Source organism: Mauremys mutica, chromosome 4 (genome assembly GCF_020497125.1).
Source record: "Mauremys mutica isolate MM-2020 ecotype Southern chromosome 4, ASM2049712v1, whole genome shotgun sequence".
In the NCBI taxonomy this organism is placed as follows: domain Eukaryota; kingdom Metazoa; phylum Chordata; order Testudines; family Geoemydidae; genus Mauremys; species Mauremys mutica.
This window is the reverse complement of record NC_059075.1, coordinates 45,811,452-45,838,100: the sequence shown is the minus strand read 5'-3', so window position 1 is coordinate 45,838,100 and position 26,649 is coordinate 45,811,452. Positions and strand designations below refer to the sequence as shown.

The window sequence follows — 26,649 nt, the reverse complement described above, 5'->3', positions numbered from 1 at the left end:
CCTTTGCTCCTTTAGGAGCCACTTCTTCACCTGTTATCCATAGGAGAAATAGTAGGCAGCAGTGGCAGAATTACATGGGAGCATGTAGGACTGCTCTTGCAGCAGGGACTTTTCAACCTAGCCACCTTAGTACCGTAGTCTCTCTCCAGGACACTAGATACTGCAAGGAAAGTGAGGCAATTTGACTCCTGTGCTAGAACATGCTTCCTTGAGGACAGCACATCTGGCATTTGCCCATAGTATTTTCCACACTTGTAGTGCTACTACCTGCCCACCAATTATAGATGCAGATTTGCCACACCCGCTGTAGCACCAGTGGGAACATTAGTGCAAACAATGTCCCTACTGCTACGTCAATTAAATCTACACAGCTGGTTTTCCACATATGATACACTCTATACCCTTGTTGGGGAAATGTTGGAGGATGTGAGAGGATCTTTGTGGAGATTTTCTCTTCAAAAGCCTCCTCTCTGGGTTTTCATTTGGGAGAGGATAATCTGGCCCAATGTAATTTGGTTCTATTGGGTTGAAAGCTTTTAATTTATTCTCACAGATGCAAACAAATTTCTGGACTTTTTATTCACATAAACATGCTCACGTTCAGTGTTCAGACCACTTAGCTTTTCTTTCAGATAATTTAGCTTGGCATTTTTAGGGTTAATGTTTCTCTGTGGAAGTGTAATTTCTTAATTAAAATTAAACAAAGAGATCACTTATTATTTATTTTTTAAAACTCCAGTACAGCTCAAAACAATAGATTGGGGAAAACAGCGAATGGTTCAAGTTTCCTAAATCACTGATACTTCCTGCTGATGTGAGGGCTGTTCAAAAGGGTACTTCACTTTTTGGTTTATTTATTTAAATCCTGCACTCAGCTATAAGAAATTAGCCTCCTAGAGATGAATCACTCCCTAGTCAGGGGAATTTGCAGCAAAGAGGCAGATCATACATACATTCTGGAATGAGAAAATAAAATATCAACTGGTTTATTATATTCCCCCATTCAATGTCTAAAATAGGGATGTTACGTATCTAAAAATGATGTGGACTCTAGTAGTTTAAAGAGTGATACTGTTAGCACCCATTGTACTAGGGAGATGGATTCTTTTGGTGATCTTTTAACATGAAGCTCTTTAATAATTGAAAAATTATATTGCTGTGAAGAGCAGTAATTTTTCCCATGTTATTCTGAAGGCTGGTACTCTGACTGAACTTGGAAAGATAGCGAGTGCTCTACTGAACCCTGCTTTCAGATAGGCTAGAATGGTCTGCTGCATGACAAGGGAGAGAATCCTCTTCAATTATCTGTGAAATGTTCTGTGCTGTGGGTGGGATATGGATTTTTCTTGGCCTCTTGCAATATACAATGCTCAGGCTTCTAATGTCAGTTTCTAGGCTTCTCAGTCAAAGCATACATCTTGATAGAGTAAACATCAGCAGAGAGAAGGTACAGCTACTTTCAGTACTGCTAGCTGGAGTACTGTACTTCGGAGTCCCAATTCCAAGGAGGACATAGACTCATAGAACTATAGGTTTAGAAGGGGCTGCATGGGTCACCTCATCTAATCCCCTGCCAAGATGCAGGGCTTCCAGACATGCTGAAGAAAAGAACAATTAAGGCCAGGTCTGTGTTAGAAAAGGTTTGTTAGTATAGTTATATCAGTATAACTATACTAGCAAACCTCGCTAGGGTAGATGGAGTGTATATTAGCAAAAAAGTTCTTTAGCTGGTATAGCTTATACTGGTTCAGTGAGTGAAATAAGTTATTCCAGCAAAAACACTTCTATTCCATTGGACACTAAGCCTTTTGTCAATATAGAAATGTCACAAAAATACCCCTGCTCCTAAATGGCATGACTATGATAAAAGTTTCTAGTGCAGAGCTGGCCCAAGAGATTTATTAAAGCTTTGGTCCTGCAAATTGGTCTATATGGAAACCCATCGTCCATCTGCAGACTAGAGCCTAAATTATGGTATGCACATGGGTATGCTGTCTAATAATGGTTTATGTGACTAAATTATGGGTTTAGTTTTCTTATATTGTTTTATTGAGATCCTTAGGATGGATGATTAGAAATCAGGCATTTAATTAAGCAATATAATTTCTAATTAATAACAATTTTTTAATTTCAAAGAGGCTGGACATGAGCATGTAGAAATGTTTTTAGGGCTTTCAGCTGAATCCTTGCATATGGTACTGCGATGGGATGAGGATGTGCTGAATGTGAGAGTCCACTCACAAGAAAATAGTCTGCACAAAGTTACTGCAATACAACCCAGACTCAGGTGCCTTCAGCTAGTGCTCAATTATAGGTCCCCACTGCAGTTCTATACTACTCAACATACCTCAAACCCAGGAGTGAAATACTGGCCCCAATGAAGTCAATGGGAGTTTTGTCATTAATATAATCAGTGGGGCCAGGATTTCACCCCAGGTGTCCAAATGCTCAAGGTTGGGTGAGTTGGGCTTTAACAAACCATACCTGCTTTCCCATGAACCCTCATTCTTAAAGGATTTTCTCCTATATATTACTATTATTATTTATTATTGTTGTATTACAGTAGCACCTATGGGCCCCTATGGCAGTTGGGGTTCTATTGTGCTAGGCACTAGGTAAAAACATAAGAAACAGTTCCTGCCCCAGAGAACTTACTAGCTAAATAAGGATCTCCTGGTGTTAAATATCATTCAGACTAGATTAGCCAATCTGGTGATCTTCCTACAGCAAAGTCCTCCTCATCACCCTGATGCAGAACAGCCTCAGCATCTAAGGTGCTGGTGATAGGTCTGATTTCTCAGTCTCTTCTCAGGCAAAACTCACATTTAGTTCAATGGAGCTGTGTGTTTGAGGATCTTGGGATCAATGCATGAAAGCAACTTCTAGCAGCTTTCATATAGGAGTATGTACAAGGTAAATTCACCAGTATTAGTCATTTCTCTATTCCCCTACAAAATGTTTTCTTTTCCCAGTATTTGCAAAATTGGGAGTGCTGCTAGCACTAATACAGTAGAGCTTCTCCCTGGACTGGTGTTCCTAGTCCATGTTGCCAACAGTCCAGCTATGTTCTTTTGCTTTTTGTGGGGAGAAGGAAGCACCATTAACTTATGTGGCTTCCTCTCCACAGAGGCTACTGCGTAGCCATGAGGGAATACAGCCAAAGACAACATGGTTGCTGCTGGACTTATGATGCTGGGGAAGGAAGTTATAGCAAGCTTGTAGAGAGGGGGACATCTCTCCATGAGGTTGTCTCCTGTCTCTGCCCATCTGGTCTTCTCTGCAGATCCCCAACAAGATTGGAAAGCCACACTCCCTGCCCATTCCATGGTTAGCAGGGTTTATCTGATTTGAGTGCATGCTTTTCTGGCAATTCAATAAACTTTGTCATGGAATTCCTGTCCCCCCATTTTGAGCTTCTCCATGAACAAGATGCTCTAGCCTGTAAGTAGTAGTAGTAGATTTCCCCCCCCCCCCTGATTATTTTAAATGATAAACAAGTGGTATGGGTCTTGCTCTGGTTGCACTGACCAGAAAAGCTATACGCAGAAAAAGGGGCACAGACTGGAAGTTTGTTGGAGCTTTTTGGCAGGAATAGTCTTACTGGCAGTGAAGGTTGGGGTGGAGGGGAAGGGAGGTTACTCCTGGAACTGCTAGCTATCAGTGTACAGGAACACATGAATTTGCTTTTCCATTTTTAAAATGTGCAGATGGTTTTTTTTTTTGTTGTGGGGTTTTTTGGTGGCTAATTGGGTCTGTGCCAGTATGTGGTCTCTTTACAATAGTGATAGATTTTTACTATAGGAAAGCCGTACTATTATCTAGTAATGGAATCAATGTTTGCCTTAAAAATTATGATAGAAGAGGCCTTGCATGTGTAGAACCATAGATGGATGCTTAGCAGATGGCTACTGCCTTCTCTAAAATCTAGCACTGGTTTATAACACCAGTATTTCCTCTGGTTCTGGTTCTCCTCCTCAGTCAGAAATTGCAGGTAACATGTTACCTTATCCATAGGTATCACTGCTGGTACTAAAAATTGGAAAAAAAAAATTGACATGTAAACTTCACTGAGGAAGTAATGTTGGGAACTACCTTAGGCTTAGTTATAGACCATTGTAAAACCAATTTTTTGGTTATAAAAGGTTAAGTTAATATTTGGGGGCTATAGAAAGGCTTTACATTCTCTTCACTTTAAGGACTGAAAATTAGGTTCTGTGATCTTAAATGTAAAGAGAGGCTGCTATAAGGGAAACTCGGATACAGGTACCAATCATCTATCCATGCTTTGGTTTCAGTTGGCTTTTAAGTGTTTAAGGCTGAAGTGTTTCATAGGATTAAGCTTTATTCTATTGTCTGATTTTGTTTGACTAATCTTTGCACCTGGTAAATTACACTGAAACTCTTAATAGTATAAAGAAAAAAAAATTGCCAACTTGCCAAATATTTTGTAGTAATTTTAATAACAAAAACTTAGTAGTAATGTAGCAAGTAATTACATTTAATTCAATTACTAAATTAAACCTGTTACCTAGTATAATTAGAATTTATTATGGATTATTTAATATAAAAATTGTAATAGAAAGAAATAGGTTTGATTCTCCTCTATCAAGTTTTTATGGCTCATATTCTGAACCAATTTTTTTTTTTTAAAGTTGTGGTCAACTCTTGATGCTGAGAATCTTCTGCTTCTGTAAGAATAAAATGTTCTGCTATTGCTCTGCAGTGATACTGGGGTAATGTTGATGTCAAGTGGCTCAAACACAAATGGGAATAGGAAAAAACACTTTCTTTGCGCTCTAGAGCACAGACAGTTTGGTTTTGTAAAGGAAATGTTTTAATTTTACAGCAATATTTTTCATGCTTTAATTGGTGCTATTGTTTAAGGGTTCCAGGGATGAACCATGTAAGAACGCTAAATTCATAGGCTTGTGTGCTCCCTTCAATTAACATTAGCTGAAGGGTGCCAAACCCATGAGTATGTATGAAGCAGGTGTGTTGGATAGGGGCATCACTGGGTGAGCAGTTCCACACACTCCTTTTCTTTCTTGACTTGATGGGGGGCTCCTCTCTTAACGGCATAGAAGTTAATGATGCTCCAAGCAACATTAATTCCCACTCCCCAGTTGCACTCCTTTTGAAGGGGAGAGATTGACACCAGTAGAAATATCAACAGGATGATTCTAGAGTGAGACTTGCTGCCATAAGCTGGAAAGAGGCAGCCTCTTATTGCTTCCTTCACCCCCCCCCACCCACCTGACATATATGGTGTTTTGGAGGCTGTGACACCTCTGCAGTGCCCAAACACCTCCACTTTCTGTGGGCAAATCCTCAGCTGATGACAGCTGGCATAGCTCCATTGACTCCAATGAAATGACACTGATTTACATCAGCTGAGGAACTGTTCCTATGACAGAAGATCCTTGAATGGGATTCACAAGGCAGACTTAGGCACTTACCTGCCACTTTAAGTACTTAAACCCAAAATTTAGACCTCCAACACTCCTGCTCAGCTACTGCTTAACCTTCCTCAGGAAAAGTTCCCCAAGAAGCCTAAACTTCTGTAGGTGGACATGCACACAGCAACCTCATTCCTGACACTACACCAAGCACCTCAGTGCCTAATTCATGCCTGTGCCCCAGTGGGATTCACAGACTAGGTATTCCATACTGGGCCTGCAGATGTATTCAGAGGCCACCTAAGCACCCTTCTACTGGCTGGAGCCCCACAGAAAACAGCTGCTAGAGCCTCTTTTATGCTCAGTAGCCTAGTGGTTAGAACACTCAGGATGTGGGAAACCTGGGTTCAAATCCCCACTCTGGCTGCTGAAGAGTAGGGACTTTGGGTCTCTCACCTTCCAGGTGTGCCCTAATTGCTGGGCTAGAGGGTATTCTTGTGGGGTTCTCTCTCCTGTTAAGTCATTGGAGCAGGGACTTGAATTTAGGTCTCCTGCATTCCAGGGGAGGGCCCTACCTGGCAATAGACTCAGTCACTCTCTGGCATAATGAATATTTAAATAGCTTTTAAACTACTGTCAAGCAGCATGGAGAAAACAGCCCTGAGCACTGTGATCCTGACAGTCATCAATATGAATAGGTTGCTCCACTTGTATTAGCAGTAACATGGTCTTTTGATGGGTCAGGAGACAGCCACAGCAATCGGGATGGAGAGAGATGAAATTGCAGTTACTTCTGCAGGACATTTTCCTGGAGTGCCATTTCTGGGCTCAGCCAGTGAGTGCTGATGTGGGGGAGAAAGGATAGCAATGCAGAACTAGGATAACCAGGAAGGAAGCTCAACCTCAATGAAGCTTCTCAGTCAAGTTTTTCCACAATAAAACATGCATGGACAAGGTCAGTGAACATTTTCCATGTCTTCTTTTGCTTCATTTGAAGATATTTCAGATAGACAGGGACATTATCAGGGTCATAGCATTGGGGGGCGGGGGAGAGATACAGCACAAGTAGCTGTTGAGGTGGAGACCATTACTGGGACAATAATTATAAAAAGCTGCTTCACCCCCACACCCCCTCAGTTTTGGGATGCCATTGCCATCTGCTCTTCCCAGGCTGGGGTATGTTAGAGATTCCTTTCTGTAGGGCCCCTGTACTAGTGCTAAGTGGGGGGCGGGGGGTGGTAGTGTGCAGGTTAGTAACTGCATGTGCAGACTGTCTTTATGTTGGAGGATATTACCCTGCCATGTGTCCCAAAGAAGCAAAGGAAGGTCTCATTCAAAAGGAATGGGCAAACCAGAAAGATATGCAGTACTATTATTTCCCAGGAGTGGAAGGGAAAACCACCTATCCTGGCAGCCCTGAGAAACCTGCATTGCCTTGCAATGTGTTTGCCAAAATAGAGCACTATCTTTCCCTTTTTGAGCTGAGGGTGATCAAAATGGCATCTGTACCAGAGACTAAGGGACAAGAAGGCAGGAGCTGAGCAGATGGTGAGAGGCTCTGCCCCCATGGAACAAAGTTGTTTAAGTCCCACTATTGTAATACAGCACATAATGCTGATTAGTGGTGTTCCCCTCCAAAGCAGCTTCAGGCTGACTTAGCCCTGAGAAACCCAAATGCAATCTGCAGCACCTGGGTCTTTGGCTTGGGATCTGACATTTTGAAGAGATTTCTCCTGCCAGGAGAAGATTCTCCTGGGAAGACACCTGTAACCACTCAACACCCCACCCACCCCTCTGCTCTAACCACTGGACTTGCTGTTCTGCAGGTCCAGTCTTGGTAGTTATGAGTATGTGGCTCTGCCTGTGTGAGCTTGCCATGAGTTAGAAGCACAAAGGGTGCACCTATCTGTGTAACAGTATTTAAGAGGGCAAGTGACATTGAGTCTAGATTACCTCAAAACAGTAGAGGGTACACAGTTAAGTCTTGTGCAGCAATGCCATGTGGGATACCAATAGCAGGGCTTCCAGAAGCAAAATATCGTTACATCCACACAAACCTCATTGGGGGGAAACCCTCATTTGGGAATAGTTATTTCACTTCCAAAGCAGATTTAACTGATGTGGGATAAGACATCAGATAAACAAAAAAAAGTATGTGGATGAAAAGCAATTTAAGTTACTAAAAAAACTCAAAACTGTTCTGTGTAGACAAGGCCCTACATTCATCTCCTCTCACTGACTTCATACATTTAATAAGCTTATTAAATGAGTGGCCTGGTCTAGATTAGGGAATAGTTAAAAATTCATTAAGTAGCATTTAAAAAAATTAGCTCATGGGATAACACCTCCTGTAGAAATTTTTTTAAGTGTTTAAATCCTAGTTAGCTAACACTGGTCAGTCTTTACAGGGCTATTGAAAAGTGGGTGCAGTCTGCCTCTATACACCTGTGTATGATTTGTCTAATCACATCTTTGTCTAGTGATGTATTATGGGTGTATGTATTTTTGAAGCCTGGGAGAAAATGACATTTACCAACACAATTTGCTCTTCCTGTGCATTCTCTTGATTTTGTGATACCCGATTTCTTTTTCTAAGATGACAGAAATTCACTCACATATTAAGTATTTTATTTCACAAAATTACTTGTTACTTATACGAACACTGACATCTTAGTTAAGGTAGTCCTTTTGAATATCATTATTCAAAAGATTTTTCCCTCTGATCCAGAAAAGCACAGATGAAATACAGATTTTGCACAGTTAAATTAAAGCAGTTTTTCACAGCTGAATAATGTAGATCCTCCTTTACAACAGAAGGGAATAGATTTTTAGAATGCTACTTTCAATGCATTCATCATTTTTAAAAAAAACAACCTAAGGAACCTGATATACATTTTTTGGCCAATACTGTTACAAAATTAAAAGCAAGTTTCCAAAAACATCCAAACAAGAGTTAGTGTAAGCTTTATTTTCATTACTAAACTCATCCTGGGTGAAGAGTACTCATAAGTCTAAGATTTGAAATGAGATGAGATTTAGGAAATTTCATCAAACAAATTCATCAACCTCCTTGGACTTTGCTTCATTTGTTTTTCTCAGTAATGCTTGTTTAAGTGCATTGATCTTCTCATCAAGTTCAGCCAGTGAATATTTCTGTTTTGAAAAAAAATCCCAATAATTTACACATTGAATTGCCACACATGTTCAAGCACAGCTTCACATTTTACTACAGGAGTCGTCATTCCATATTGAAACACTGATGTTTCAGTGCTAAGATGAAAATACTGTACATTCAGAAATTTAACAACTGAAGAGTTACCTACAGAGATCTTGTAACTACCTCAATTTAGCAGGAACAAAAAAAGGCTGAATATTTGACTCTTCAGCAACAGAACAAACAATGATTAACTACTTTAACAATTGATGAAAACCAGATAAAGTTTAGGGTCAGTATCTGACTTCTCAAAAATAACTGCACACTACTGCTCGACAGATTTTCTACTAAAATATTTTTAAAATTTGTGCACTGAAATGTAGGTATAACCACACAGCTGAAAAACTGGTATTTGAAGGGAACTCTGTAACCCAACGTATAGCTAACTACATATAGAAAGCAATTACGCTGGCTGTGCACTTTGACAATACTGTAGTAAAATGTGGAACTACTCTGTAGTTATAAGCATTTCATAAATTAAGGTAAGTAAAAGTTAATGGCACTTACATGGGGTGGTTGGACCTTCCTCCTTTTGCCAGAAAAATTCTAGAGGGAATAAAGATTAACCACAGACTTAATATATAGAGGCAGATTACGGTGTTGTGAGATCCTAGGCTAGAGCAAGTGGGGGGGCCTTCCCTACCCCTTCCACCTGCTTTTCCCCATACCCTGGGGTCTTGTCCTTCCTGCCTGGTGCTCCAGCTGATGAGTGGGATGGTGGTGCCCATTTTTCTGGGGCCCTATTGGCCCAGTAGCTAATCCACCACTATTAATATAGCATCCACAGAGGATTCCTTAATCATAGAATATCAGGGTTGGAAGGGACCTCAGAAGGTCATCTAGTCCAACCCCCTGCTCAAAGCAGGACCAATCCCCAGATAGATTTTTGCCCCAGATCCCTAAATCGCCCCCTCAAGAATTGAACTCACAACCCTGGGGTTAGCAGGCCAATGCTCAACCCACTGAGCTATCCCTCCCCCCGAAGTCTAGAAGCTACAAGCTCTATTTTATCACTGATACAGGAGTAACTCTTCAGAGCACCGAAGGGAACACTGACCATTCCATACATACCAAGAAATCCTCTAAAATTAAGCGAATTTTAGGGGTGGGAGAAATCCCAGGCAAAAATCAAACAACCTACTGCTTTTTCAGAGAACAGCCAGAAACTGCTCAAACTTCTTTAAGCTGCACAGCCTGTATACCCGAATCATATCCTAAATGAAGGCCGCCTTTAGAGATAATAGGGTAGTTTGATATTTAGTGGATGCCTTGTCCATGCTAGTGTTTCTCACCACTGCTAGTATCAATGGTGCAAACATTCATGCAGACACAGTACCAATATACTGCTGGCAGTCTAGGCACTGACCTACACTAGCTGTACCACTGCTACGGTAAATTCCACCCAAACACCTATTGGTACCCAAAGAAGATCCCAAAGCACTTTGTGTGGGGAAACTCAACATGTTAAGCAGAAAGCTCCCTCCTGCACTACCTTTAATTTCCAAATAGTCTCAAAGTGTAGCTCCATGTACAGCACAGAGAAATCCAAGTAAAAACGTAGGGCTGCATTTAAAATTTAAAGTATTGCTGTTTTACTCTTTCTACCAGAAGGCTCCCTCTTCTGCTGGTGTCATTAGGAGAGAGATTCAGTCAGGAAGTGAAAATCCAGGGGAGAGGGCCAGTCCATTTTAGTGACACAGGAGGGAGAGCAGGAGAACTGAAGAACAAACATTTTCCCAAGGTAATTAACAGGTAGTAACAGCCAAGGCAGGATTCCCTCCTTTGTCCACTCAGTACACCCTCACTCTCAACCCCATCAGCAGCTCCCTCAGTGCTCCAGGGTAACAGCTGAATCCTAGGCCTCTTCTCTCTCTGACAGACAACCTGTGGAACTCCTTGCCAGAGGATGTTGAAGGCCAAGACTATAACAGAGTTCAAAAAAAGAACTAGATAAGTTCAGAGAGGATAGGTCCATCAATGGCTATTAGTCAGGATGGGCAGGGATGGTATCCCAAACCTCTGTTTGCCAAAAGCTGGGAATGGCAATGGGATGAATCACTTGATTATCTGTTGTGGTCTTTCCTTCCTAAACACCTGACATTGGTACTTTTGGAAGACAGGATGTGGGTCTGGACAGACCTCGGGTCTGAACCAGTATGGCCATTCTTATGTTCCCCCTTAAACAGGGCAGATGGCCTTGTTGGGTATCTACTTCTTCTCAGTCCCCTGCAAATGTCCCTTGCCCCCTTCTGAAATGCAGGATTTCTGCCTCTACAAACCTCCTCAGTGGCCTGGATTCCCTTTCCTAAAGAAGGGAGCCTTCAGGCAGGGCACTTTTGAGCCACTTGCCTCCATCCTCTGTAGCTTCTACCCTAAGCAGATTGCTCTCTCCTACATTTCCAATGGGAAGCTGAAGCCCCCTAGGGGGGTAAAAAGATAAATTAAAATTGAAAGTTTAATGTGCAGCCCAAATGTGTGTTTTACTGGCTAGGAACTTCAAATATGAGTTAAACTAAAGAACTGGATCCCAGAATCAGACACTTGTTGAAAAGGCCTATATTACATGAAGTTTTGAATCCCTCTCAATAGCAGTTCTATGTATTTATAAAGACAGTCAACTTGAAGCTAATCAATTTCAAACTGGGCATTAGAGAAACATCTTTTCCAGTTTCAGTCTGTGCATGTGCTAGTTTTTTGTGAAGCCAGTTCTACTGTTTCTCACTGTGGTTTAAGCCTTTCATATAGTGCAAAAATAGAAGAGTCTTTGATGCACCTATATACTCTTTTTACTTAACTATGCACTGTTGTGCTGGGGGAAGCATTACATTTGTTTGCTAATTTTCCATATTTCACAGAGACAAATATACACTTACTGACAGAACTTGATCTGAAGAGACTAGCTTAAAAAAAGCATTGAATGACACAAAATGGCTAATCTCCAAGCAATTTATCTATCTTCCCATGCTACTGTCTGTCATCCCTTCCCTATTCCAGTATTGCCAATTTCAAGAGCTCGAAAATGATAGTCATTTTTCAGACAAAGATTATATTGTTTTTTCAGTCTATTTTGAGCCTCCCCCTGCCAATTCCCACTGTGAGAGATAATTAGTTTTGCCAACACTCCCAAATTCATTGGGAAAGGTGATTTTGGCCCCTGCTACAAAAGATCTCACCCCCATCTCCCCATAACTTGCCCAGTAATTAATTCTGTCTCCCAACATCACTTCAGCTCCTGTCAGGCCCCCTACCATTAATCAGTCCCCCTCAGTTCAGCTCCCCACATTAGCCTCACTTCTGCTGCTCCTAGGATTCTTCACACCCCTCTCCCAGGCTTGGGGAAGCTGCAGCAGGGTCCTCTCTCCCCCTCCCAGATTGGGGGAGGTGCAGTGGGGTCCCCATTCCCCCCTTATTCCAAGCTCAGTGCTGCAGAAGGGGAGGGAGAGGAATAGAAGTATCATCCTGTCCATCTTTCTCACTGGAGACAGTGGAACCACCTTGAGCTGCATGGCTCTTTGCTCTCTCCTCCCCTTTCCCCTCCTGTGAGAACAGCAATTAGAAGGGATTGGCTCTGCAAGGGTGCTGGAACGTCTTGTGTCATTAAGAAAGGAGTCCCAGCATCTCCTGAAATCCTGTCACTTGCAAAAAAAAAAATAGTGAGTTGGCAATAGTGCTGTTCCTCACACCAGTTCTTAACACTAATTCTCTATGGCCATGAAAATGTAATCATATTGTGTATAAAAGCAAGACAGTCACCAGAATGAAAGTCATACTTTTGCTCAATTTAAGTTTTTGTAGTTTAGAAATTTAATATTTCTATGGAAAAAAGTGTTCATGCAACTATCAAAATAGTACCTACCAATATAACTTCATAAGATCTATTTCCTGTATCAAAGATTTAAGAAAACAAAAAGCCCCAAACACATTTAGGTGTGCTGAATAATGGAAGTTAGAGAGAATTACTTACCACAGATAGAAAATATTCAGGGGACATTCCTTCCAACTCAAGAATCTTATCTTCAAGCTTTTTAATTCTCTGATAAATATCTCTAGGTACTGGACCACCTTGATGTAACAATCCAAATAGGAAGAGTCAGGAAACTATCTGAATAATTAACATTACTATAAGCTTAAACTTCATAGTAGGGCTTGAATAATTCACCTACTAGCCAGAAGATGAGATGAAAAAGGTGGGTGGGGAAATAGGGGGAAAGGTAACCAATATGGTCTGATGAGAAGCCAACCCCTATTCAATTGCCAGGAGAGGGAATGTTGCTGGAGTTTCTACTAAGGTGCTGTTCCTGGGCTCTGCGTGGAAGCTCATTCAAGCCTCCAGTGTCTGGTGAATTTAAAATTTCATCCTCTCTACCTAGTGGGAGGGGTAAGATTTGCCACTTTCCATTCTGCAGCTGCAAAGAAGGAGTCTCAGCTTCTTTACCCTTCTCCTATGTGGATTTTTTTTGGGGGGGTGGGGGGGAGGAGGGAAGAGGAGGTTGGTGCCTCAGTAACTCTAGTCCCTGTCTCCATCTCATTGCTTCACAAAAATGCAGGAACATTAAACTGAAGCTAGTAGTGTTTTGAAAGGCAGCAGTCATACTGACTAGTGTGCAGAGGTTCTGGAATTGTCTGCAGACTCCGGGGGGGGGAAAAAAAAACAAAACTATCCGATGACACGTGAAAGTTATCTTTCCAATCCCCAGGGCTAGAAATTGTTTTTTAGTGAATGTAAGTTCTGCAGAAATTGATGACTTAAACACTAGTGGTGGTTGGACAAATGGATTTTGAGACCTACTTTAGTTCTAAAACCCTTTATAGCTTAGAACAGCAATGATTTTGAAAAAAAATTAACCCTAAAAGAAACTTAAGTCCCTCTTCATGCATGTTGCATCTAGGATTAAAAAAAAAAAAACCCACACAGTAGGCTACAGGAGACTTAATACTGGTAAATTTTAAAAGGCATTAGTTAGTAGCATGTATTTTACTCTATTCACTAATCTTCTGTTCCTTCTGATAGCTGCCCATGTGCAACTAGACATTAGCAGATGCCTCGTGCATCACCATTCTACTGATTATATGGAAACCTACAATCCATGTGGTAGTGCACCAAGCATCACCACTTCAAACAGGATGCAGCTAACGGCCATCGGCAGAGAGCAGGTGGTGACCGGACACCTATGGGTCCAACTATAGATATCTAGAACTGCATTGGAGGGAATTCACCGCTAGAAGTGAAAGAACAGGTGTCCTGACAACAGTTGCCCAGTTCATTGTGGGGAGAAGGTATATTGTGGAGGAGCAAGGTCAGGAGAGATGAAGGGTTTGAAAAAGACAGCCTGCTGTGGTAAAATCCCAGGAAACAGCATTTTGGCCTATGACTCAGCTGTCTTGTCCATGTACTAAACAGAACTGACCATTCAAAAACATGCAACGTGATGAGGCAGATCTTATAGTACATGGCAATCTATAAATTGGATTAAGTATTTAGCCCAGCGGCAGCTTTCAGGATGAAAGGTAAACATGAGTGTGGTACACTGGAGACATATTTAATCTGTTTTTTTCAAAGTAGTAACTAACGTGGCCCCACCATGCTTTTATTCCCTCTATTGGCTGCCCATCCACATCTTTACCTTACATCATTTCCAGCTCTGATTTGATTCCATTAAAGAATCTAGCCCAACCCTTGCCAAGGCAGTATTGAAATAAGCATTAGAGCTGTGGCTGAGCTTTAATTTTCTTCTCTACTTTTGGAGCACACACAGACCGTATTTGGAAAGCCAGTCACAAAATGTCATAGCAAGTCCTGGTCAGGGTTTCAAACAGTTTTTCTCCCTGTTTCCCCTTATGGCTGGGAAAGCTTTGGCAGGGAATAAAGCTTTCTTCCTTCAAGGCTGCTCTCTGCTCAGCAGCTGTTATTTAAAACTGCTCCCCTCTCACTCCTCCTAGTGCTGCTGTCTTTTACTGCAGTGGCAGTAGAAGGGCAGCAGTGGTAGGAGAGAGCTACTCTGACTCTGAACAACCCTGCAAAAATCCCCGCCCCCCTTTTACTCCTCTGAAACAAGAAGCAGGGAGTGGGTGTCTAAAGCAGGTCACACTGTGACACCTGGAGATTTCCTGTGCAGTTGCTAAGAGAGGAGAAAGATGAACTTGAGGCTTTTCTCAGGGCTGTTGACTTGGCCAGGAGTTGAGCGGAGATGGATAGGAACTGAGTTGAGACTGAGACAGCTTACCTCACCTTGCAGTGTTTCAGCTGGCCTGACCCTTATAGAGAAAATTCTGCCACCTACTACTACAGAGATGTGCTGAAAAGCATGCAATCCATAGTCATAGACTGAACTTGAAACCTTGCCTAACTGAACTATTCGATTGTACTGTAATCACTAATATATCTTAATCACACAATTAAAGCATAAGGTACAAACCTGTTTGTAACCGTAAATGAGCTTCAATGTTTTGCAGTCTTTCCTCTACTGCTTGGTTTCCACAGTCACGAAGCAGGATACTTGCTTTATGACTGGACCCGTGTGTTCCTTCAGATCTAGTCTGGGGACCATAGGTATTCACAACTCTAGAAACTAGGTTAAAAGAGGTTACACGATTACCACATAGGCACACGTAGTCAGTTCTTCTCATATCAAGAACTATTTCATTTCAGTAATAATGTAATAAAAATGTTTTTAATCAAAAATAATTTTTTTTAGGACAGTAGTTTTACTAACTTCACTGTGATAACCAAACTAACTTTACTACAACTTTTAATGTGATGAAAGTCCCAAAGACATTGAAGACTAGAGGTTCAATAAAATGCATTTCTTAAAGTATGTCTAACTAAAAAATTAGGTATGGATAAAAACAACTCAAAGCTATAATTTCTCTTTATCTGAGGCAAAGGGCAATTTCTCTTCACACTTCCATGTGGCAAACACTCAAGAATGTTTTGAGTCAAGTTTTATTTGTCTTTTAGCTGCTAATCTCAATAACAGCAATAGTTAGATTAGTAGCTGAAAAACAAAAAACATCCAATCTAAATTAATGACTGGCTAGAGCTAGTGTGAGTGGGAAGAAAAGTCGAGAAAAAGCCATGACCTAACATTATGGGCTGCATTACAACTCCACTATGTTAACAAGTAGAATATCGGAGGAGAAACAACTACAAGAATTGGCAGAAATATTAGCAAGGGAGTTCTCAAATGTTTTGTTATTTGGGTTTGCAACTTGGAAGTCTGGTTGGATCCTTTGCTGCTTCTGGATGCTCAGATAGCTGTGGCCAAACATGCTTTTTTCCAACCAAGTCAAAATCTCTTGACCAATCTTTGTGTCAAAGTCCACAAATAACATTATCCATTCTTCTGGGTGGTCTTACTGCACTGTGCTGTATCCGAACACCATTCAGGAAACTTCAGATGGTGCAGCATGTTGCTGTAGCTTACTGAGCATTACAAGCAGAGAGCATGTTACACTTGTGCTCCAGAGTCTGCATTGTCTTTGTTTCCAATTCTTTTCCAGGTGCAAATAAATGTGCTGGTTTTGACCTATCAAAAGGTCTGAACAGTATGGGTCTGGGCAACCTCTTCGATACTGTGCTGAAGTCAAGACACTTCAACTAACAAAAGAAGGGACCTTAACTCTGGGCCTCACTTCTATCTTCCTCCTGGCACAACAGAAAATGGTTAAGCTTTGCAACATGCTATGACGCTAATCCACTGTATTATCCTAGACTTTTCCTAAAAGGGTGATTGAGTGGGCAGCACAGGTAGACTTTCAATTTTCAGGAGGGGGATACTTCTATTGTTGTACAACTTATTTGAAATACATGTGCCTGGACAGCACTGATCAGGCACATTTTTGCACACTTAATTTCAGCACTTGGGAGATCTTGGGTCAATTCGCTGCTCTTCCAGACTTCCTGTGTGACTTTTGGCAAAGCACTTAGCCTCTTTGTGCCTGGACAGCAGTACTTCTCTACCTCCTGTGGTGGTGGGAGAATTAAAGACTGAGGTATTCAGATACTACAGTGATGGGGGCCCTATAATTCCCTAAATAGACAGAGTATAAGGATTATTTTATACACCTTTTTTTCCTATTTTTCCCCAGTTTTCCCCCCCTTTTGAGATTTTTTTTGGGGAGAATCTTGCTCGCTGGGTTGTCCCCTCCCATGCCATGCTGCTGTACCCTCTCCATTATCAGAACAGTACTGGAAGGAGATGGCAAGGGCTTAAGACCTCCCACAACATTGGCCAATGAACTGAGTGGGGAAGGAGAAGTGATCAACACCTTCCATTCAGGATGGCTGGAGCAGTCTCTTTTCTTATCTGGCAATGCAGATCAGCAGCAAGTGAAGGAGCATTTAATAGCTGAGCAATCTCTGTGATGAAGAAAATGTAAAGCCTTGCAGTACAATAATTCTGTAATTATAACTTAAGCTGGGCTTGCCTCCCCCTTCAGTGCAACTATTTTGATTAGAGGGACACATTCACAATTTTTAGAAAAAACAATTCCTTAGCTATATTGCTAAAACGAATTTAGAATGTTAAATGCAAATAATTCTTACATTTTTCACCTAAAAACTGGGATTTTTGGTTTTTATGTTTTTTTAAAAATCTTTCATCTCAGACAATGAAGACACACTAGTTTATTTTTGCTTCTGGTAAAACACACCTTTAGGTTCTCATGCACTAGCACCATGCTGCTGGCTTTGGGGTGGAAACTTTGCAGGGGGAATGATTCAAAACTGGTTTTATTAGACTGAAAGTCAATATAAACGTTTCCATGATATTTTTAATGTTCTATACGACAATGTACACATTTCAGTTGAGCCACATTTGATCTGGCATTGTCCCACCTGGACAGCGTTCATTGTGGCAAATATATTTTGAAGACAAAGTACACAGATTACTGCTTACCCTTTACATGACTCTTAAATCCAGGATAAGGTGTGAAAACTGCATCTGTTCTGGCACAGCTGTTCTCTAAGGAAATTTTTTTTTAAAAAAGAGAGACCCTGAGTGCATATTTGTAAATTAAAATGCTCTGACCACTGGCTTTTTGGCTTTTGGCACACCAAATTTAAATTCCTCTTCCTCCTGCCTAGGCCCCAGTCCTGTGAACACTTATACACATGTGGACCAATTGAGTTCAATGGGACTACTCACCTGTATAAAATTATTCACATGTGTAAACATTTGCAGGATTAGAACCATAACCTGTTCCAATCTACTTGTGTTCTAACTGTCCTCATCTCCTTGGTCCATTTGTTTCTCCATATCTTCTACTCATTGCTTCCTTTTCTTTCCACCCCTACTTTAGGTTTGGTTTTCTGTCTTTCTGCCCATAAACCCTTCTCCCTCTTCAAGTCCCTCCTTAAAGCTAGTTTCTTCCATGAATCCTTCTTAGTGTAGAGTATAGCATCTTGTTCCACTTTCCCTTATCTATATTTATGTCTTGTGGCTTGTCATTATTATTAATAGTAGTAGTATTGTAGCTTGTAAAATTTTAGCACCCACCCCCCCGCTAAGAACAGAGCCCATCTCTCATTTCCTTTCATATTCTAGCATTTGTATTTTATTCTTGTCCATGTATTTAGAGCTATATTAATGTTTTATAATAAAATGAGCATAGAGAAGTTCTAGAATCAGCTCTTCTGCATGTAAGCTTACTTAATATAACTTTAAAAAGTGGCATTTTATTATCTAGCACCTCTTAAACAGTCTAACCTTTAACGTTTCTGAATGTTAGTCTAACTTTTTAGAATGTTCTTTTCATTCCAACACTTATGAAATTATAAAACAGTGATCTTTGAGATTTAAAACATAGCATGCAAAACAATTACTTAGGTGATATTAGGGTAAACAGATACTGGGAGGATACTAGCGGACATAGGAAAACTGTGGTATTTTACGCCTTATTTATAAATAAGTCTCTTCAAAACACTTCTATAATTGTTTTACTCTGGATATTATCATTAAGGAGGACACATTTAAAAAACAAACAACTTGACTTAAGACGCTTCACATTTTTTCTTTTAATTCAACCCTCTAGTAATTTAAATAAGTTACAATGAAATATATTCTCTTTTAATCAAACTAACATTACACTTCTCTAAGTTTAGACTTTCAATATACAATTGGTAAGACATTATTTGCACTGCAATTCTCCTGCATTAACTTAATTTAGTGTTCCTTTTTAAAGTCAACAATTACAATAACCTTCCAAAGTAAGTATCTCCATTAATGAGGGCATCTGATTATAGACTCTGCAGTTTTTAAAATATTACAACGGCTCCTCTTCATCAGTAGGGACTCCATGAAACTTAGAAAGACAAGACTAGTACTGGGAGAGTAATCTCTGCATTTTGTCTATCCAATAATTTCCACATCACACGTACAAATGGTCTTCATTTTAAAAATGAAGTTGTTTGTTTTTTAAATATAAATGGCATTTTAAAACAAAAATGTTTCAATTGCTAGGAAGATTAAACTCTGGTTGGATAATTACCTTGATTACAATCAATAACATTGCAAAATTCCCTGACATTATTTTCATTGATCTCAGCTTGTTTCCTCTCAATGAAGGCTGATATCCTCCTGTCAATCTGCAGGTAATAAACATGGTGACATGTATCTATTTCATTGTTGTAATTCAAAGTGAAAGAAAGGGCATTTCTCAAATCTAGGCAAGATGGTCACTTACTTCTGCTTTTCCAGCTTTTATCTGGACCACCTCTGAGTCAAAATTAATAGGAGCCTCTTTCAGATCTCCTGAATCATAACTTGTATATTTTTCTTCTATCTGTGAGATACTATCAGATAACTTTGAATTTGTATCCAACTTCTTGCCTTCTGTTTTATCTGCATCTTCAACAGGGACTATATTGTCCTCTTTAATCATTGACTGGAGTTTTTCTAAAAGAGGCTGAAACAAAAAAGGATATATGGTTGGGTTCAAAATGGCAACACGCTTCTCATTACAATTTCTAAAACAGACTGGTTAAAATAACTTGAGACACCAATAAAAAACTAAAAATATAGTACTTCCAAATTTTATGCCCTTATGACCAGTCTGTTACATGTTTGTATATGAGAAATTGAAAAAATCCAAAATGTCTAAGCAAATCTGTCTGCTGCTCATCTGTTATAAAGCAAATCAAAGCTTCAGCCTTCGCCACCAATGACACTTAATTAACATGTCATTCAGATGCCTACTCAGAACACTAGGCTTAGTATTTTTCCTCCTTAACAGGAGAGCCAATGCTCTCACTCTGTAAAGCCCTTACTTTATCACTACATCACTAGAGATTCTCCACTTGAAACTGCAGTTGCCCAAAGTGTATGAGACAACACAGACACGAAATATATAGGTGTTATGCTGAACAATCATGCTTTCCTTGATATGGCTGATTATCTACTTATATTACAAAGTTAAATGAGAGAAAGCACTGGTAGCCGTAGCAGCAAAATAAATGCTTATCATTCTACTGGATGTTCCTGCACAAGATGTAAAAACAAAAGCCTATCAAAAAAATAAGTTGTACTACATGTCTTTCCCCCACCCCCCCAACACACACACACACACACACACACACTCTTAAGTCTTCCCTGAATGTTATAGCTTCTTTTCTCCCTACAAAACTAGGATTAACTATTACTTATAGCAGGACAATTTCTACCAGTTTAGTTTCCTGAAAAGGAATGAAATTAGAATGTCTAAATTCAAGGAGACTGCAAGTAATTTTTACTTGCTTTTAATCTTGCATTTTGTCTTTTTTGGTTTGTCATATTAAAGACTCTTGATGTGTAAAACAAAGGCCCTTTTTTATCCTGTAGACTAGCAAGTTAACAAGTTCCTCCAATTTTACCCCGTTCCCCCCAAATACAATACACTTGGAATCATTCACTGAACAGATAAAACGAAAAATTGAAATGTATTCAAATCACCACCTTCTTCAGATGTCAGACCACGAAGCGGCAAGGGCTCAATTCTGTTTAGCTATTGACTGTCCAAAACAACCAAAACCAACCAATAAAAAAAATAATAATCACAACTAAATTATAGTGTAGTTGCTACTTCTGATAGGGCCAAAAAGTTTCAAATAGTTAAGAAAAATGCAGTGACTGGCTACTTGGCAAAATGAGACATGTCAAAGAAATTACTTTCTTGTTAAAACCTATGCTGAAAATATGTTTAATTGCAGTAAGACACTCCAGGATGTGTCATGCTGGGATAATGCCACTTCTTGAACCACTGAAAGCACTCCATGAGCCTCAAAACTCACCCAAGGCATGGAATCATTATCATAGCATGACACACACCTGCCGTGTCTTATTGCTTAATTATAACCCACCATAGATGGAAATGTATTGAATTTACAATGCAAGTCTAGAAATCAATGGGGCTGCATTTGTTCAATCTGCTTACCCATAGTGTCCTCGCAGGCTATTCCCACAACTGTTCTGACAACTCTGTAAGATAACAGGTTTGAGAACCTATAAAGTGTAGTGGAATCCCAAATGTATAATATATTTGCATGCTTCTCAAGTTAAATACTTCAATACTAAATCAAAACAAATGAAATTATGCAGTGTATATAATCTAGCTACTTTAAACTTGACCAAAGAGATCAGCATTTAAGTGTACAATAAAATATTTACCTGCAAATATAAAATATGTTGCTGAAGTGCACTAAAGAGCAATGTAGGCTGGAGTGCCAAAGTACTTTGAAGCTTGCTCCAATCGATTACAATTTTCACCACATCATCTCCAAGGTTAAGCTTCAAAAGGGCAAACAAGCATCATTACAAAAATTACATCATTATGCTGTATTACAGAAGGTCATAGAAGTATATGGGACTTCTATGGGGTAACAAATTCTCAGCCTGTTGACTGCATTTTTATATGAGAAGAAGAAGAATGGTTTAAAAATGTTAGTCTTGCATTGAAACTTCAATTGTAACTGACACTTCCTCAAATAAATCACTGTGTATGTTTGCATGAAGTCTGATTTTTTTTTTAAAAATACTCTTTAGTTAATGCCATTTTTATTCCATTAATTTAGCCTTTTAATCTCTGTCAAGAGTTAAGTCAGTCTATCAAATCAGCTTCTATCAACTGTTACAATAAAATATTTTGTTTCTTATTACTGTAGTTTGCTTTTATTTTAGCTGGTTTGACAGCATAGCTAGTGACAAGACCAAGTCGCCAATATGCTTGTTTCATAGAGATTATTGCTTTGCAAACAGTGGAACAAAAATAGGTACAATGTGTTTGTTTACCAGTATGTTTAAATAAACTATGGCCTTGATTCTGAGGTGTGCTGAGAAGTCTGGGCACTAACCATACTTCCAGATCAGGTTTTAGTCTAAAAAGAATTTAAATTACATTTTCTTTTGCAAGAAGCCTACATAAATAAATAATCTTTACCAAACCCCAGGTTAAGCAAAATGCAGACTGTGCAGCAGGACCTTCTCCACCCCATGAAATCTAATTCAAAATCAAAGTTTAACTTTCTATGTAACTGAACCATTGCAAACTCATACTAGATAAACAAATGCCCTGAGATTGTACTCCTTAGCGAAAACAATGATGTTCAATTTACAGATTATGCACATATTGAAGTTAGCTTTTAGAAACTGCGTTGATCGTGCATCTATTAAACCTCTAATCAATGTGCATGTTTATAAAAATTTCATTTTACGCTACACTTTTTGTTAATAATCACTAATGAAATACATGCATGCTCTTCATTTCCACCTCTATTTTTGTTTCAATAAAACTTGTTATTCTCACAGGGCCTAATCCTGAGAAATAGCAAGCACTTGGCAACTCCCACCAAAGCCAAATAGGTTGTTTTCCAACCAAATAAGGCATTAAAAGACTCCCCAAAAGTGAATAATGAGCTCTATACTTAAGCATAATTGCTATTTAAATCAACAGGGGTTACATGACTCAGTGACACTCAGAATCAGGTCCAGAATTCCTAATTCATTCACATACTTGTGCTGCTTGATCAATATGATGCTCACAAATAGTGCAAGCTCCCAGTTTTTAAAAAGAAAATTAGACCACAGCTAGACAGATGATTGAGTTTGCATGCCTGAAGCACAATATCTTTAACATATCCTCCCGGCCCCCTCGCCCAAAAAAAAAAAAAAAAGTAGGGGCCAGCTAATGGCATCAAATGTGGGTAAGAAAACAGAACACACATTTAGTTCTTGAGGATTTAAAGATAAATTTTTTAAAGGGCTGACAATTGAAGATTAAAATAAACAAAAATACATCTAAAGCACAACATACATAGGGAGAATCAAATGTGAATAAAGTAAATAGAATGCTAGCAATACATTAGGAGGCAAAGCAGTCAAATATTAAACTACTTTACATATCTGCAGTGAAAACAAGAACCACAATAACAGTGTTATATCTAAACAAAATATGAACCTGATCCTGCATCATTAAGCAGGCAGCATTCCCATTCCTGTTCTGCTTGAGTAAATGTGCAAGATCAGACAACAAGCCAATACATGGGAAAGGAGATGGGGGACTCACCAATTCTTAGAGAGGCAGAGAAACTAGTGAAATAATGAGTCTGTATTTTTCTTCTTACTCAGCATCAAAATTCTAAAAACTAACAACAAAGTCACAACAGGTTCAAGCTTTCCATCTTTTGGTTCAGCTAGATATGATATATCAAGTATTTTAAGATATATTTAAAGCAAGGTTTTATTCTTTTTGGTATTTAACCTGCACATACCGTATCAGGAAAATTCATGTTTTGGTAAGCACGCTCATTTTGAACATTTTATTTTCTTAAGAAAGTGAAACAATGTACGTTTTATTTAGCTGATGAGATTATTTACCTACATCTATGGTGCTAATCAGGCATACATGCATACACACAGTTTGTGCAAAATGTTTCCATAAAAAAAGTATACAGTACACATTTTGGATATTGTTACTTATAGTATCTACTAACAGTCAGTGGGAGTACATATACCACATATTATACATTAAAATGAGTACTCCTCAACAATCCCTCTTTTCAAATAGTCACAGCAACAGTTGTATGCTTCACTTGATATTTTGGGGCTCCTATTTAGGCAGTTCAAAGTGCAGAAACTTAGAAAGATTTCTGAATGGGAATAATTTAGGGATAAACAGTTAAAAATAGTAAGTGAAAAGGCTGGGTTCTTTTATTCATAGTCATGCTTTAGTCACCAGTAAAGACTAACCCCTATCTTCACCTATTTACACTTTTTGTATGTATTACTACACTAATAAATACTGAATAAGCAAATTAATCTGTCATAGTAATGCTTCCTCTTGCCTTAACAATACTTGTAAGGACTGTGATAGACTGAAATCTTGTAGTTTCTGCAACTACTACACTAGCATTGGCTGACATCTATTTTGTCGCAGTCGACAGTGACTTTAAGTCACTCCATCACAATGGATATCCCTATAGCTCGAAACAACATCAACAGACTAGCAATTTTTAGACAAGATACCCCTGTTGTGGAAGCAAACCACTGTCATTAAATTCTACGAAATAGCACATGGACCTTACTACCCATGTGCTACTAGGCCCAGAATCTAAAATGCAGCCCTATAAGTAGCCAAGCTTTGGGTAACCAGTGAAGTACTGAATAAGGGACAGAGATTAACCATTTTAAAAACAACATTAAGTGCAAGGATTTAAGCTGTTACATAGGGTGTGTCCTCTTTAGCATCAAGTACCTAGTTTACATTATGTATATGTGCCAGCTCCTGTTATTTATATACAAGGTTGACATTTCTGCAGTGTTGAGAAGCACAAAAGGAACAGTGCTCTTTATGTTCTATGACCAATGCTATATGCATGTTACTGTAATTTTTTTCTTCACCCACTCAGTTGCTGTGATCAGTGAAGAATTATGGAAAATGCTGTCCACAATACAAAAGGAAGCTTTTGTGTAACGCTAGCCTGATGCACCTAATACTTAACACGTTACCACCTCTAAACACTATATAAACATCGACCAATCCACACAGCATTCCTATTAGAGAGAGAGGCCAGTGTTGTCACAGATGGAAAAAACTGATACATAAAGGTTAAGGCCCAAGTTTTCAGACTCTTTATTTTGGGTGCCTCAATATCTGAGTGCTTCGATAACTATCGTTTGATTATTAAAGGTGTACAGTAGCTACAGCACTCACTTGAAATGGCAAGAGAGGAGACTTGGTTTTGCCAATATCAAAAAATGTTAGATAATGTTTAATGGCTAGACTGAGGAATAGTTGGGGAAAGTAGATATCTACTTTACAAAAAGATTAAGAAAATATTTGAAGTTGTATATATTTCTCTCCCTCTCACTCACCCTTCAGATGTAGCTTCTAATCTTAGGCCCTAAACACTTGTGCATGGTTTAACTTCACAAATTTGAGAAGTTCCACTGATTTCAATAGGGGTACTCATGAGCTCACAGGATTAGGATTTTTTTGGGATTGTAAACAATTTGAGGCAAGGACTGTGTCTGCCTGTGGACCCTGATTTTGATCACAGCCTCTGAGCACTCCTGTAATATCACCACTTAATGACAATGGGTTCTCTTCACCTCTAAAAACAGGCTCTAGATTTTTAATCTTAAGCACCCCAAAACTGAAGCCACTTCTAAAATATGGCTCAAAGAAACTTGCTCATGCCCCACAACAGCAGAGCCAAGCCAAAAGTCTAAGTAATTCTAACTTCAAGTGTCCCGATTTCCCCCCCCCCAAGTTATAATGGACTACTTAATGGTTTGTGGACAACATTCATACTAACCTGTTGTGTGTGATACAATCTACACACTTTGTCATAGGAAAATATTTCATTCGTAAATAAATTCATAAATTTAGACATATATTTCACAGGCAATAGTCACTTTTTTTAAAGCCACAGTTAACAGCAACACGGTTACTTTGCTGTTAATATGAAACAAAGTAGTAATGAGAGTCTGTACACCATCCGTCACTCAAGCAGCAGCAAGATATTTGATCCTTGGTAATAGCAGGTACTAAACGACCATGAAAGCAATCCCAGATGAAAGGATCTCCCCCCAAATAAGGGAGCCTTTACTGGATTATGAATTCCAAGTCGATTTCTCACCAAATAAACGCAAACTGTCCCATCTTCCGCGGCCCCCCCAGGAACACCCCCTGCTGCCCTTGGTTACTACTTTCATCCCCTCTCCCTGGACAGCGGCTGTCGTCCCCCCATCCTGAGGGGTTCCCCGCCACCATGTTCCCCTGCCTGTAACGCTGCTGCTCCGCCCCAAGCAGGGCCCACCTCCCCTGCCCCTGCCAGCAGGGACTCGCACCACCCCCTGCCCTACGCAGCTATTGCTGCAGGGTCTCGCCGCCCGCCCACCGCTCTGCCCCCACTGACCTGCCCCGTCAGCCTGGGCAGGGAGCGCAGGGCGCCGCTCAGCACCTCCCGGGCGGCCGGGGCGGCGAGAGTCTCCGGCGTGTGGGCATCGGGCTGACGCTGGCTGGACTCCCCCACGGCGGCCATGATCCCCGGCCAGGCTGCCGGGGCCGGGACCACGCCTCCGCCGTCGCTCTGAGATGACGAGGCGCGCGGGTGGCCTCAGCGCGGCGAAGAGCCGGGTCTGTCCCCGCCCACTGGTCCGACTGACGGGTGGAGGGGCCAATCCTCGACTCCGCTCCGGGCCGGGCCTGCGCTGGGTAGCGGGGGCTGCTGAGCCCCGGCCGAGTCGGGGGGGTTCTGTCGAAGCAGGGCGGGGCCCGCTGGCAGAGCCCATCCCCGGCACGGAGCGGTGCCGGACAGTGCTTGGCCCCTGCCTACCCCGGGACTGGTGCGGGCTCTGGCTTTGCCACCCAGCGGGTTCAACCCCCCTGAGTCAATCAGGCCCCAGCCGGCACCATGAGACTGGCTTTAAAATCGCGATCCAGTACGTGAGGGGGCCTTGGCTTTGAGTGTTGAAGCATTGCCCGGTCACCCTCTCAGTCTTGCCTCTGCAGCCACACGGGTTAGGGACCTGGTTTTTTAAATGAAAGATGAGCTCCGGGGTAATA

The 26,649-nt window shown here is 40.4% G+C and overlaps 1 protein-coding gene across 4 annotated transcripts; it reads right to left on the bottom strand.

Moving 5' to 3' along the window:
* Nucleotides 1–8,176: 8,176 nt before the first annotated feature.
* Nucleotides 8,177–26,182, bottom strand: LOC123369875 (MAP3K12 binding inhibitory protein 1). Of its 4 annotated transcripts, XM_045015907.1 has the most exons (9): nucleotides 26,000–26,179; nucleotides 21,252–21,371; nucleotides 19,294–19,515; nucleotides 19,099–19,195; nucleotides 17,508–17,573; nucleotides 15,027–15,179; nucleotides 12,575–12,672; nucleotides 9,118–9,156; nucleotides 8,177–8,549 (listed from the first exon to the last, which is right to left on the bottom strand). In XM_045015907.1, the coding sequence occupies exons 1-9, from the start codon at nucleotides 26,123–26,125 to the stop codon at nucleotides 8,445–8,447; spliced, it is 1,026 nt and encodes a 341-aa protein (XP_044871842.1). In that variant the 5' UTR covers nucleotides 26,126–26,179; the 3' UTR covers nucleotides 8,177–8,444. The 4 variants fall into 4 exon arrangements, with proteins under 4 accessions (XP_044871842.1, XP_044871843.1, XP_044871844.1 ...); XM_045015908.1 differs by lacking the exon at nucleotides 17,508–17,573 and having other exon boundaries at nucleotides 26,000–26,181; XM_045015909.1 differs by lacking the exon at nucleotides 21,252–21,371.
* Nucleotides 26,183–26,649: the final 467 nt, after the last annotated feature.

What these genes read in the sequence shown, in the direction of transcription:
- LOC123369875 (XM_045015907.1), bottom strand. Translation starts at nt 26,125, where the DNA reads ATGGCCGCCGTGGGGGAGTCCAGCCAGCGTCAGCCCGATGCCCACACG. An exon ending in TGTTATTGATTGTAATCAAG is followed by an intron (nt 17,574 to 19,098) that starts GTAATTATCCAA and finishes AAATTTCCTTAG; the next exon opens with AGAACAGCTGTGCCAGAACA. An exon ending in GGAAGGTCCAACCACCCCAT is followed by an intron (nt 8,550 to 9,117) that starts GTAAGTGCCATT and finishes TTTTCAAAACAG; the next exon opens with AAATATTCACTGGCTGAACT.